Source organism: Cetorhinus maximus, chromosome 4 (assembly GCF_964194155.1).
Source record: "Cetorhinus maximus chromosome 4, sCetMax3.hap1.1, whole genome shotgun sequence".
Lineage (NCBI taxonomy): Eukaryota > Metazoa > Chordata > Chondrichthyes > Lamniformes > Cetorhinidae > Cetorhinus > Cetorhinus maximus.
In genome coordinates, this window is record NC_135882.1 from 108,830,347 (window position 1) to 108,844,679 (window position 14,333).

Sequence of the window (14,333 nt, forward strand, 5' to 3'; positions counted from 1 at the left end):
TAAGGAGACCAAAATAGCTTGGGGTTTTAAGCTCAGATTGGAGTCAAACAGAACACTGATGCAGTGCACTATATTGTTCAATGTGAATGAGACCTTTGGGGGTGGAGAGAAGAGCAAGCTGAAGTTAATGGCAAAGGAGCTGTGAACATGAGGGTAGAAGGAGAAATCATTGGTGGGAATGTTCTGGCTTGGGACGGGTGGGGTGTAGAACCATGAAAAACAGTCCTGCAGAGCTGAATATGGAGAGGAACTTGAGGGGAAGACAGCTTAATCACCATGTTAGTAGGATAATGAGCTGTCATGTAACCATAGATAATATCATTCATGACTTTCTGACCAAGGTGGTCAGAAACTGGATTGAAAGAAAAGAGTAGAATCACAGTAATCATTAAAAATTTACGGCACAGAAAGAAGCCATTTGGCCCACCCTGTCTTTGCCAGTCAACAAAAGGCTATCCAGCCTAATTCCACCTTCCTAGACTAGATTGGGGCCCTGCAGGTCATGGCTCTTCAAATAGACATCCATGTACTTTTTAAGCGTGGTGAGGATTTCTGCTTCTACCACCCTTTCAGGGTGAGAATTCCAGATTCCTAATACCCTCTAGGTGAAAAATGTTTCCTCATCTCCCCTCTAATCATTCTACCAATTATTGCTGAGAAAAGAGAGATGCTGTCAAAGTTTCTCATCTTGCACTCATCAAGACAGATGCAAGAATGCCAAATTTTAAAGGGAGCAACAATTTATGCTGCTTGAGAAAAGGGTACTTATTGGTTGGCAAGTCAACTCTGATTGGCCGAGGTATCGCCATGGGGAAGGCACCAGGGTACTATTGTCCAGGCACAATGCCTGGACATGTTCCTTTTGCCTGCACAGAACATGTCCCTACGTGTGAATATATGTACCTTCTAGCACATGTAAGTGAGCCATATTGCGAGCCCGACTGATAAACTTAAATTGGTTGCTAGTGTAATTCTTAGTACACTGGGGATTGTTCAGCAGGTGCTGTCCAATCACAGAATCATGTTTAATGAGTTTTTCAAGCACGGGCTGGTTAAGTATGGTCTGTACTCTGCTTATTGTTAATAGCCGAAAGGACATGCTGTCTGATAATATCTGCCGGTCATTGGAACGTAGAGCCTACGTACCTGGCATTGCACCGGCACTGAAATTCACGTATCACGTTACTCATTTGTGTGACATGGAGAACATCTTTTTGGCTTGACAGCAGTATTCTGTTAATGGAGAATACCATTCATATTGCTACTGCATAGTAGCAGCATAAATTGGCTAGCTTCACCTGTTGCTCATTTTTTGAGATAACTTGCAATTCCAGGGTAATTTGAGGTAGACTGGGCACATTTCAGGTCCGAAAATGGCGCATAAGGCCCATTGGTGAGTATGGGCACAACAGGCAATGGCCTGATCGTGGTAGCCTTTACTCAAGTTCTGTATTACCAAGCAACTATTTTGACCAATTACTTTAAATCTATGCCCCCTGGTTTTTGACCCCTCTTATGATAAATACGTAGTCCCTATTTACTCTACCTAGGCCTCTCATAATTTCATGTTTTGAGAAATGTTAAGTCCGGAGTTTGGCGGGGGAAAATGTGTTCAGAGAACTTCGTGAGCAAAGGGAGACTAGAAATGAGCTGACAGCTCGAGACATGATGAGCTAGGAATGTCTTTTTTCAAAAGAGGGTGATGATTACATTTTTGTAAGACAGGGAAATAATGGGATTTTTGGGTACCAAGATGGGAATTGTATCTGTGAAGAAGTGGGGATGAGTGGCAGTGAGGCAAGGGCGCAAAGGTAAGACAACTGCTGAGCATATTAACAATAATAGTGTCATGACATATGCAGCTAAGGAGCACATTGCTGAGGTAGGAGGTGGGAGAATAAGTTTTTCTGGAGGTGGAGATAGGGCACTGAGGTGGAGGGGCTAGTGCCATGTCAATGACTGAGATTGCAGAGGTGAAAGACTACAAGATGAAATGGTCACGGTGTAGCTGAATGCGGGAAATTATGTCATAGGTGAGGTTAAGTGAGGACAGGCAGCACAAAAGGCAGAGGAGTGTGCACAGGGAATTTAGGTGGAGGTTGGTCAGTGAGAATGAGTAGTAGTTCACTTAGGCTTTGCGTTTGTTTTTCTAAGTTCATGTTCCATTATTAATAAGGTGACATGTTATGTTTCAGGGAGCTTTGCTTTCTTTTAAAGTAAGATGTATTTCAACTTGACTGTACTCACTTATAATCTCTGTAGTATGTAAAGCCTACAAAAGGTAACTGGTTGCCAACAAAGGCCTTTGGTATAGGAAATGTTTCTTCCTCGCCTTTATCTTCTTCCAGCTCATCAAAATTGCTAGTGTCGATGTCACTGCTTAGCTCAGGCACAACCGGTGCAGAAGCTATAATGAAACACAGATGTGAATTAATTGCATTAAACACTGGAACATAAGATCAGAAGAATGACATTCAATGCCTCAAGCCAGTTGTGCCATTTAATTAAAACATGGTTGATGCATACTCTCCTAAGATCCTTTAACACTCTTGTCTAATAAAATTCTACCTACCTCACTCTTGGAAATTTAAAATGACCAAGCATCCACAGGCTTTTGAGGGAGAAGGTTCCAGAATTTTATTACCATTCATATGGAAAAAAAAAGTGCTTCCTGATTTCACTCCTAAATGGCACAGCTCTAAAATGAAGATTATCTGCTTGTTCTGGATTTCCCAACCAGAGGAAATAGTTTTTCAGTAACCAACTTATCAAATCCTGTTTATCAATCTAAAGACCTTGATTAGATGACCCCTCAACCTCCTAAACTCAAGAAAATAAACCCATGTCCGCAAGGTAACCCTTTAAGCCCTGATGCAATTCCGGTTAATCTGCACTGTATAAGAGCCACCCCAATATACCTGTCCTGAGGTTCAATGCCAAAAACTGAATGTAGTAGGTCAGATAGGGTCTGGTCAAAACTCTGTATGCAAAGCATCACTTGTTCACTTTTATATTATAACCCCCTTGAGATAAATCCCAATGTTTCGTTAGCCTTTTTGATTACAATTTGCACCCATACACCAAATTTTACTGATTTGTGTAAATGGGCAGCCAAATTTCCTAATCCCTGGTCTCTCAACAATTTGTGCTGGAAATCTGCCATCCTTACTAGGTCAGGCTTGCATGTGACTCCAGACCCACAGCAATGTGGTTGACTCTTAAATGCCCTCTGAAATGACCCAGCAAGCCATTCAGTTGCATCAAACCGCTACAAAGGTGACTAAAAGGAATTAAACTGGATGGATTACCCAGCAGCAACCTAGGCACTGGAAACGGCAACAGCAAACTCAGCCCTGATGACCCTGCAAAGTCCTCCCTACTAACATCTGGAGACTAGTGCCAAAACTGGGAGAGCTGTCTCATAGACTAGTCAAGCAACAGCCTGACATAGTCATAATCACGGAATCAAACCTTACAGACAATGTCTCAGACGCCACAATTCACCACCCCTGGGTACGCCCTTGCTCACCGACATGACAGACCCACCAGAGGTGCTGGCACAGTGGTATACAGTCAGGAGAGGGTTGCCCTGGGAGTTCTCAACATTGACTCCAGAACCCATGAAGTCTCATGGCATCAGGTCAAAAACGGGCAAGGAAACCTCCTGCTGATTACCACGTACCGCCCTCCCTCAGCTGATGAATCAGTACCTCCACGTTGAACACCGCTTGGAGGAAGCACTGCAGGTGGCTTGGGCACAGAATGTGCTCTGGTTGGGGGACTTCAATGTCCATCACCAGGAGTGGCTCAGTATCACCACTAATGACCGAGCTGGCCAAGTCTTAAAGGACATATCTGCTAGACTAGGTCAGCGGTAGGTGACGAGGGAATCAACAAAGGGGAAAAACCTACCAATCTACCTGCCTCAGTTGTATCTGTCCATTACAGTACTGGTAGGAGTGACCACTGCACAGTCCTTCCATTGAGGATACCCTCCATCGTGTTAAATGGGATAGATTTCGAACAGATCTAGCAACTCAAAACTGAAGTGTTGTGGGCCATCAGCAGCAGAACTGTATACAACCACAATCTGTAACCTCATGGCCTGGCATAACCCCCACGCTACCATTGCCATCAAACCTGGTGATCAATCCTGGTTCAATGAAGCACACAGGAGGACATGCCAGGAGCTGCACCAGCCAAATCTAAAAATGAGGTGTCAACCTGGTGAAGCTACAACACAGGACTACTTGCGTGCCAAACAGCAGAAGCAGCATGCAATAGGCAGAGCTAAGCGATCCCACAACCAACGGATCAGATCTAAGCTCTGCAGTCCTGCCACATCCAGTTGTGAATGGTGGTGGACAGTTAAACAACACTGGAGGAGGAGGCTCACAAATAATCCCATCCTCAATGATGGGGGTGCCCAGCATATCAATACAAAAGACAAGGCTGAAGCATCTGCAACAATCTTCAGCCATATATGCAGAGTGGATGATCCATCTTGGCCTCCTCCTGAGATCCTTAGCATCACAGTTGCCAGTCTTCTGTTAATTCAACATGACTCCACATGATATCAAGAAATGGCTGAAGAAGAAATCAATCATCTCAGTCCCAGGTCATAACTGCAGGAGCTCCTCAGGTAGTGTCCTGGGCCCAGCCATCTTCAGCCGCTACATCAATGACATTCCTTCCATCATAAGGTCAGAAGTGGGGATGTTTGCTGATGATTCACAATGTTCAGCACCATTTGCGACTCCTCAGATACTGCCCACAGTCCGTGCCCATATGCAGCAAGATCTGGTCAAAATACAGGCTTGGACTGACAAGTCACAAGTAACATTCACACCACACAATTGCCAGGCAATGACCATCTTCGACAAGAGAGAATCCAACCATCTCCCCTGTCATTTAATGGCATTACCATCGCTGAATCCCCCACTATCAACATTCTGGGGGTTACTATTGACCAGAAACTGAACTGCACCAGCCATATAAATACTGTGGCTACAAGTGCAGGTCATAGGCTGGGAAATCTGTGACAGCTAACTCATCTCCTGACTTCCCAAAACCTGTCTACCATCTACAAGGCACAAGTCAGGAGTGTGATGGAGTGCTCTCCATTTGCCCTGATGAATGCAGCTCTACCAACACTCAAGAAGCTCAACACCATCCAGGACAAAGCAGCCCATTGATTGGCACCCTATTCAGAACCTTCAACATTCACTCCCTCCAACACCGAAGCACAGCAGCAGCTATGTGTACCATGTACAAACGCACTGCAGTAACTCACCAAGGCTCCTTTGACAGCACCTTCCAAACCTGCGACTTCTAACGCCCAGGACAACAAGGGCAACAGAGGCATGGGAACATCATCACCTGCAGGTTCTCCGCCAAGCCACACACCATCCTGACTTGGAACGATATCGCCGTTCTTTCGCCGTCACTGGGTTAAAATCCTGTACCTCACTCCCTAACAGCACTGTGAGTGTACCTACACCACATGGACTGTAGTGGTTCAAGAAGGCGGCTCAGCAGCAACTTTTCAAGGGCAAGTAGGGATGGACAATAAAAATGCTGGCCTAGCCAGTGATGCCCACGTCCCGTGAAAGAATAAAAAAAAGTGTTAAAAATGCACAAGTGATCTGCAAGTACCCAAATAACCCTGAAAGGATATGGCACAATCATGGCTGCAAACGCATAACCCCACTTTTCCTTGCTATAAATGGATTCCAACATGGCATCTACCCCCTGCACCGCCATGCAAAGACACCCACCACTCATCAGGTGTCCCTCAATTCGGGGATGACATCTACTCAGGGTTGCGGGTTTCTGTCATGTGTTTCATGTGACTGAATAGACCGATTCATGACCCACAGATCTTTGGACGCATGGGGCAATATATCCCATGAGGTAGTGGGATCCAGAGTGCAGAATTTGCTTCCTTTTTTTTCTTTCATTGCTATCACTCTGCCTCATCATTCAGGCATTTGGACTCAAAGCATGATAAGGTTTGATGGAAAGTTGATGCCATTTTGAACAATTGGTAGCAAGCTCCTCCAGTCATTAATGTCATTGCTGCCGCTTCAAGGAAGTCTTCAGGGTGTCTTTATAGCATTTTCTTTGTCCTCCCCTGGAACAATGGCCACCTGAGTGTTAAGGAAACAGGACTTGGTGGTGCAGATGCTTTTTGGCCAACCAGGCACAAGTGTCCAGACCATCACAATTGATTTTGTAGGAGTTTTGCCTGAATGCTTGTGCAGCTGGCTTCAAGAAGGACACTAGTGTTTGTTCAATGGTCCTCACATTGAATCCAGATGCAGCGGAGGCTGGTGGAGTTTCTCTAGCACTCTTATGTGTCGCTGATACACAGTCTGGGTCTCACAGCAGCACAGGCGCGTTTCTGTACATTAGGACTTTTGTTGACTTACAGAGGTCTTTGTTGTCAAACACATGTTGCTATAGTTTGGGGTAGTTTGAGCTGGTGCAGGTGATCTGGTGTTTGATGTCTTTATCAATAGTGGCCTTTTGAGAGAGGTGGCTGCCAAGGTATGGGAAGTGCTCAACATATTCCAGAGTCTCTTCTTCAACATATATGGGAGGTGGAATCTTTGACTGGCCAGGTGCGAGTTGATATGAGTTTTGTTTTGGCAGTGTTCAAGGACAGCCTGAGCCTCTTGTATACAGAATTGAAGTGATTGAGTGTGGCTTGCAAATCTGGTGCAAAGTGGGCAATAACACTTCAGTCATCCACAAATTGTAGTTCATGTGTGTCTATGGTGGATCCCTCCGTGGATCGTCACCTTGACGTGGTGGAAAGGCTTGTGTGCTCCGTCGATCCCTGGAGCACTGACATCAGGAGCTCCATGCTCCTGGTAGGGTCACCCATGACGGCAAGGTCAGGGGAGGTGCTAGACAAAGTGCGGTCCAAAAAATAATCAACAGCAGAACAGGCAAACGTCACCCACTATGCATCCTAGCTTTTGAGAAAAGTGCATGAATGCTGTGTAGAAGAAGTCAACATTCCTGATTTTTGACTTCTGCCCATTATTCTCTTACTCAGTTTTGGTCAGTCCTATTAATTAGTTTATTCTCTTCCAATTTCCAGTTCCAACGAAGTCTCTTCGCCTGAAGTGTTAACACATATTTTATCTTTACAAATGCTGATTATCCAATCATCCATCACTTCTGTGCTCTCTGACCCATGTTGGCTCCAGGTTCAGCAACACTTTTATTTTTGAAATTCTTATCCTTGTTTTCAAATTCCTCCATGATCTTGTCCCTCCTCACCCGTCACCTCCTCCAGCCTTAAAACCTTTCGAGATCTATCCATCAATATAAAATAAAAACAGAAAATGTTGGAAAAACTCAGCAGGTCTGGCAGCATTTGTAAAGCGAGAAACAGAGTTAACGTTTTGATTACAATATTACTCTTCCAAAATGACTCTTCAGAGTCATATTGGACTTGAAACATTAACTCTGTTTCTCTCTCCACAGATGCTGCCTGACCTGCTGAGTTTTTCCAGCATTTTCTGTTTTATTTCAGATTTCCAGATTTTCAGTAGTTTGCTTTTATTCTGCATTTCTTCACTCTGGCCTCTTGCGCATCCCCAATTTTAATCACTCCACCATTGGCAGCCTTCAGTTGCCATGGTGCTAGGCTCTGGAAATTCCTTCCTAAAAATCTCTTCTCCTTTCTTCAAAACTCGAGAAGTAAAACATTCGTGCACGTTTGGATATGGTGAGAATATGTGCTTTCTGCTCTGTCAGCTCAACAGTTATTTGCAAAATTATTGAAAATCTCTCCTTTGAATTAGTGAGTCTTGTACTTAGAAAAATATTGCAGAAAAATATTTTGGAAGCCATTACATTTGAAACTTAAGCAGTTTACTTTAACTGGTAGTGTCCTATCTATTAAAATAAACCATGTTAACATCAAGAACAAGAAATGGTTTTACATGTGCGAAATGAAAGTTAGCCATTAAGAAATAAATCCAGCATCCTAATGTGTGCACTCTCATGGAATTAAACAACTAATAAGAATAATTTAAAAAGTGACCTAGCAGTTCTCAGTAAATTAACAATCAACAATTACAACTCGCGCCCTCAAAACAAATTATAGTGAACAAGAGAAAAAAGCAGGGACTGCTTCTTATGTAAGGGACCTCAGTTTTCAAGAAAGATTAGAGGAATTGGGCTTGATTTTTCAATCTGGAGTCGGAACCTGACACGTGGATAATTTACGGGCCTTGGCCCAGCGACACAATCTTCAAATGTAAAAATGCCCTAATTGGGCCAGTGACGAGCTCAAAGGCAAGGGAAGATGGCAGTCATGATAAGGCCTGCTGCAGCCTTGCAGAGGAGAGGAAGTACACTGGAGGTTCAGGAGCCTCACCGCACACGAAACTGAAAAGTACTGCACCTGATCCAATCAAAATCTCCTAGTACCAAAAATTTCTCAACATATATAAAAAATATCACTTGATTGTTCCCCACTTGGAACCCAACAGCTGTGCACCAATGTGTACCACTATTCAAGTTTGGCGCTTTATGAATTGAAAATCATCTTCTGGTCCTTCCCAGTCTGTTATCAAGCTCCTTTAGATTCCTGACTCCACCACCGGCCCCCCACCCTGCCCTTGCTTTGAAAATTCCAGCATATCCTATAGATTATGGGACACTGACAGAGCATCCAGGAGCGTTATTTTCAAAATGTGACCACTGCTGTGCCCAACCCCAAGGGCAACTGAAAATCCCGGCCATTGTGTTTCTCTAGTCTAGAAATGATATTATTGAGGAGATTTGATATATTTAAAGTTAAGGTAAATACAGAAAAATTATTTCCACTGGTAACCAAAGGCCATAAATTTAAAATCATAACCAAAAGAATATAGTAGGGATTTTGTTAAAATAAATGGCAGCTTCCCTACAAGGAAAAGTAGTGGAAGTAAAACCCACAATTGCTTTTAAAAGGGAAATGAATAAATATTTCAAAAAAAATCTAAAACAGTAGAGAAAAGCACAGTAGAAAGGGGATAGCTATTTGACAGCCAGCATTGGCACGATGAGCTGAATGAGTTCCTTCTGTGCTTAGAAAATCTATGACTACATTCTATTTTAATATTTAAAACATAAGTAACCTTCCAGTGTAATCTAAACAAACATCCTAGCATGACCTTTTTATTCCAGGTTTATTTAATTAAGTGCTGGGGTGGGATTTGAGCTCCTGGCTCTGGATTATTAGAACAGGCCTCTGCGATTACCGATATGTATTACTAACTCGATAACATAACCACGATGCTACTGTACCCTCTTAAAGCCTTATTAAGCCTAATGGTACTGTCATTGTTGTACTGGGCACATGCTACAAGAAAATCTTTAGAGAGGGTACAGCACAGATTCCCTAGGACATTGCCCAGTACGAGAAAATGTAAAGACTTTCAATCAGAAAAAATTGGATTATAGGTCACATGTTTGAAGTATTTATGAAGTTATTTAAAATTATGGGACAGGTTATCTAGATGAGGGGTTTAAAACAGTGGTTCTCAACCAGGGATCTGGAGCCCCAAGAGGTTTGAGTGGAAGTTTCAATGGGTTCACCAAAAAGCAATTTTCAAGAATAAAATTAGGTCAGCAGAGCAAAAGGTCAGTGCGGTTTAATGCTCATTACGCAAAGTCATAAGCCAAAGAGTGTCGGAGATTATTTGGCTAACTTCACTTTTTGCTCCTCTTGCAACTAACTACTACTTGTTTGTGGCAGTTGTTTACAGAGCTGAGAACAGCATGGGCAGCTGATCAAACAGCCTGCTGACAGCGGGAGTTCACGATCCCTGGTCCGAGTCCCAGGGCATCATTCATGTGAGGTGTGGACGGCCATGAAAGTTGACCTTCATTATATTGGGAGTGATATTAGGTGAACATCATATATGGTGATCCATCTGATTTTCTGTTGTAGGATCTTGCACACGTTTGCTGCTGGTTTTTACCTGGCGATAGGAGCTACTCTTAAAAAAATAGTTGTGTTGTGTTACAGGGGGTCTATAGAATTTTTATAACAAGGGATGGAGCCTATAAGCAAAAACATCAAGAACCCTTCGAGTAGTGAGGGAGTGCGGGTGAGAGAGTGTGTGAGTGAGTCTGTGGGAGAGAGTGTGGGAGAGAGTGTGTGGGAGAGAGTGTGTGGGAGAGAGTGTGTGGGAGAGAGTGTGTGGGAGAGAGTGTGTGAGTGAGACTGTGGGAGAGAGTGTGTGAGTGAGTCTGTGGGAGAGAGTATGCGAGTGTGTCTGGGGGAAAGAGTGTGTGAGTGAGTCTAGGGGAGAGAGTGTGTGAGTGAGTCTAGGGGAGAGAGTGTGTGATTGAGTCTGGGGGAGAAAGTGTGTGAGTGAGTCTGTGGGAAAGAGTGTGTGAGTGAATCTGTGGGAGAGAGTGTGTGGGGGAGAGTGTGTGGGAGAGAGTGTGTGGGAGAGAGTGTGTGAGTGAGTCTGTGGGAGAGAGTGTGTGAGTGTGTCTGGGGGAGAGAGTGTGTGAGTGAGTCTAGGGGAGAGAGTGTGTGAGTGAGTCTAGGGGAGAGAGTGTGTGATTGAGTCTGGGGGAGAAAGTGTGTGAGTGAGTCTGTGGGAGAGAGTGTGTGAGTGAATCTGTGGGAGAGAGTGTGTGGGAGAGAGTGTGTGGGGGAGTGTGTGTGGGAGAGAGTGTGTGGGAGAGAGTATGTGAGTGAGTCTGTGGGAGAGAGTGTATGAGTGAGTCTGTGGGAGAGAGTGTGAGTGAGTCTGTGGGAGAGAGTGTGTGAGTGAGTCTGTGGGAGAGAGTATGTGAGTGAGTCTGTGGGAGAGAGTGTGTGAGTGAGAGTGTGGGAGAGAGTGTGTGGGAGAGAGTGTGTGAGTGAGTCTGTGGGAGAGAGTGTGTGAGTGAGTCTGTGGGAGAGAGTGTGTGAGTGAGCCTGTGGGAGAGAGTGTGTGAGTGAGTCTGTGGGAGAGAGTGTGTGAGTGAGTCTGTGGGAGAGAGTGTGGGAGAAAGTGTGTGGGAGAGAGTGTGTGAGTGAGACTGTGGGAGAGAGTGTGTGAGTGAGTCTGTGGGAGAGAGTGTGAGTGAGACTGTGGGAGAGAGTGTGTGAGTGAGTCTGTGGGAGAGAGTGTGTAATTGAGTCTGTGGGAGAGAGTGTGGGAGAGAGAGTGTGGGAGAGAGTGTGTGGGAGAGAGTGTGTGAGTTAGACTGTGGGAGAGAGTGTGTGAGTGAGTCTGTGAGAGAGAGAGAGTGAGTGAGTGAGTGTGGGAGAGAGACTGTATGCGTAGAACAATGGGCCATAGATTCAAGATTGCATGCAAGACATTTACAACAGAGAAAGAGAAACTTTTTTTTAAAAAGAGTTGTGGAATGTACAGCCAGGAATAATAAATGAGACAGAAACTTTGTTGCCCTTTTTCAGTCCTATCCACTTCTTAAAAAATTATACTTTCAGAAAATGAGTGAATACAATTTACAATGTGACGATGATAGGGGTTCTGTAGATTTTTTTAAAGCCATGAATCAAATGCTGTGAAATCCTGCTATTTGAATCAATTCGAGTTTGTGCTATGTAATTATACCTCGGTAATTATGCAAATTCAGGTTCTGAATCAGTTGGAGTAATGCAATATAAATAATTTTTAAAAATTCACAATGGTTTTAATATAACTTCAAAATTAACATAGCATAACATGTTACAGAAGTAAAATTTATGGCAACTTACTCTCTCTGATGTTTTCCCATGTCCACTGATCATTTCGGAAGAAAGGATGCCTTTTGATTTCTGCAACACCATTTCGGCCTAGTCTTACTTCCCTAATTGAAAAAAATCAATAATCCGTTACTACAACAATGTAAGGAAAGAGTGCAGTATATGTAGCCACTACAGCTCTGCTTACATAAAGACAGATTGTACACTCATTTCAAGTCAATTCAGTTTAAACTAAATTCATGAACAATTCTTTGCGACCTTTATATAGGTTACAGTTGACCACTAATTACGTTAATTTTTAAAACTGCTCTTAATCCCTGTGAAGGACATAATTTTCTGAAAAATTTTGTCCTTCCATTCAGAAACTATTTTTTTGTAAATGCTTTTGCTAGAATCAAGTGTTCACAGAATCCTAAAATGAATACATTTGAGTCTGCACATTTTGAAAACCGTTCACAAGTTGTAGAACAGTTTCACAACCTTTGTGTACTTCCCTTTAATTACAGAGCTTTGTAGGAAAGAGGGTGAAAAATATTCACTCCCATCAGGTTCGAATTCTAACAGGATAACGATATTGCCGTTCCTTCATTGTTGTTGGGTCAAAATCCTGGAATTCCCTTCCAAACAGCAGTGTGGGTGTACCTACACCAAGTGGACTGCAGTGGTTCAATGTTGGCTCACCGCCACCTTCTCAAGGGCAATTAGAGATGGGCGACAAATGCTGGCCTTGCCATCAGCACACACATCCAATGAAAGGAAAATAAAGGATTTCACACAATTAATTGGACTTATTTTAAAATAATATTCTAGAATGTAAACAAAAATTCTGAATTCGTTTTTTCTTGTTATGAAGAGTCCAGGAAAAAGGTAAATTGGTTTGTCCTATACCTCTATGAGATCTATTCGATCAATTAATTTGTATTTCAAGTAATGTACTGGAGAAAACTATATTTCCTCATGGTTCATTGCCTTCTTTCTGTACCTATCAGTGAGGAAAGCACAAATGAGGCTTTTTGCATCCTTGGAAATTTCATTGTCATCAGGAAACGTCAATGAGTTTTTGTGATTCATGATTTTGCTGTATGTTCCAACTAGTGAGTCTGCATAAAAAGGTGTGTCACCTACAAGGAAGAAAAATCACCATTAAAGATCAGTTCAGATATAGGCTCTGTAAGTATTAAAAGGACACTGACAAACAAGAACAGCAGATTATAAACAACTTAAATTTACCCACTGGTTCATGGCCATCACAATAAATAATTTCAATACTTTGTTATCCACTATCTCAATGGGTGGCTCGGAATGTTGGGAGGCATATCAGCGCAAAGTGTAATACTAACAGTCCAATCGCACTGAGGCAAGATAAATTAATCACTGTACTCAATGGATCATGTTTGTGATGCAATATGTAACCTAACAAGAATTTAATCTAATTTTAATGCAGATTTTATTTTAAAGCTTCCAGCCTGCAGAATACTCAAATATGCAAAAAAGGCATTCCATAATCACGAGTTTTCACTGGTCTAGAGTTAGCCAATATCCTTGAATTTCCTTTTTAAATTAGTCTAGCTGCTAAAGTTATGAGAACTGAGTTGCACTTTTGGCAAAATGTGCCTCAAGAATCATTGTCTACAGCCAGAGTGAAAAAAGCTACACCACAGCACACCAAGCTCAGTGGAATTCTTGAGTAGTCAGATCATTTTAAAATTAACATAAGCTCCCAGCTTTGGTTTTGTGCCAGCACCTAGCCAAATGTATAATTTAGTGGTTGTGTTGGTGACTTTTAAGTTTACATGTTGCACCCACAAGGCAACTATAGACTCAGTTCCTTATCTGATTGTTAATGGAGAAAGTTGATATTTCCCCATAAATTTCACACACTAAATAGTATGAAGTTGTGTACACTGAATTTTAGTTTCAAACTAGAAATGGTACAACATAATTAACATTTAAATGTACTAGCATTTAATGAACCATTTCATCACTCACCAACAAGCATTTCATACAGGAACACTCCAACTGACCACCAATCACACTCCCTCCCATAATACCCATCTCCTCCTTGAGATTTCAGCACCTCAGGGGAAATATAATCAGGAGTCCCCACTGCAGTATCACATCGTACCATCCCTTCCTACAATAACAAGGAAAATGGTTGGTTAACAACAACTTGCATTTATATCACGGCTTTAACATAATAAAATGTCCCAAGAGTTTATAGGAGTGTTATGGAACAAAGTTTGACACTGAGACACATAAGGAAATATTAGACCAGGTGACCAAAAGCTTGGTCAAAGAGGTAGGTTTTTAAAGACTGTCTTAAAGGAAGATAGGGAGGAGAGGTGAAGAGATCTAGAGAGGGCAATCCAGGCTTTAGGACCTAAGCAGCCTGAAAGCATGGCCGCCAATTGTGGAGCAATTAAAACTGAGCATGCTTAGAAAACCATAAATAATGTGAGATAACATAGGAACTAGGAGGGAAAGTAGAATGGTCAGCAGTTTAATAGAAGCAGGGTCTGAAAAGTAAGAGATGGATCCAATCAATAAGATCAGCTCAGAGGGCATAAGGGGAGATTGGAGAAAGATGTAAATTCAGGTTGAGGGGAAGAGGGAGCCT

At 42.7% G+C, this 14,333-nt stretch overlaps 1 protein-coding gene across 2 annotated transcripts in view; it reads right to left on the bottom strand.

Annotated features, from left to right (window-relative positions):
- The window catches only part of rock1 (Rho-associated, coiled-coil containing protein kinase 1), a 224,903-nt gene that overhangs the window by 92,323 nt on the left and 118,247 nt on the right, over window positions 1–14,333 (bottom strand). For both annotated transcript variants that reach the window (XM_078540622.1, XM_078540621.1), the window contains 4 exons: window positions 13,706–13,850; window positions 12,699–12,837; window positions 11,729–11,820; window positions 2,248–2,407 (listed from right to left, as the gene is read on the bottom strand). In XM_078540622.1, the coding sequence (XP_078396748.1) occupies window positions 2,248–2,407; window positions 11,729–11,820; window positions 12,699–12,837; window positions 13,706–13,850 (536 nt within the window). The remainder of the gene's footprint in view (window positions 1–2,247; window positions 2,408–11,728; window positions 11,821–12,698; window positions 12,838–13,705; window positions 13,851–14,333) is intronic.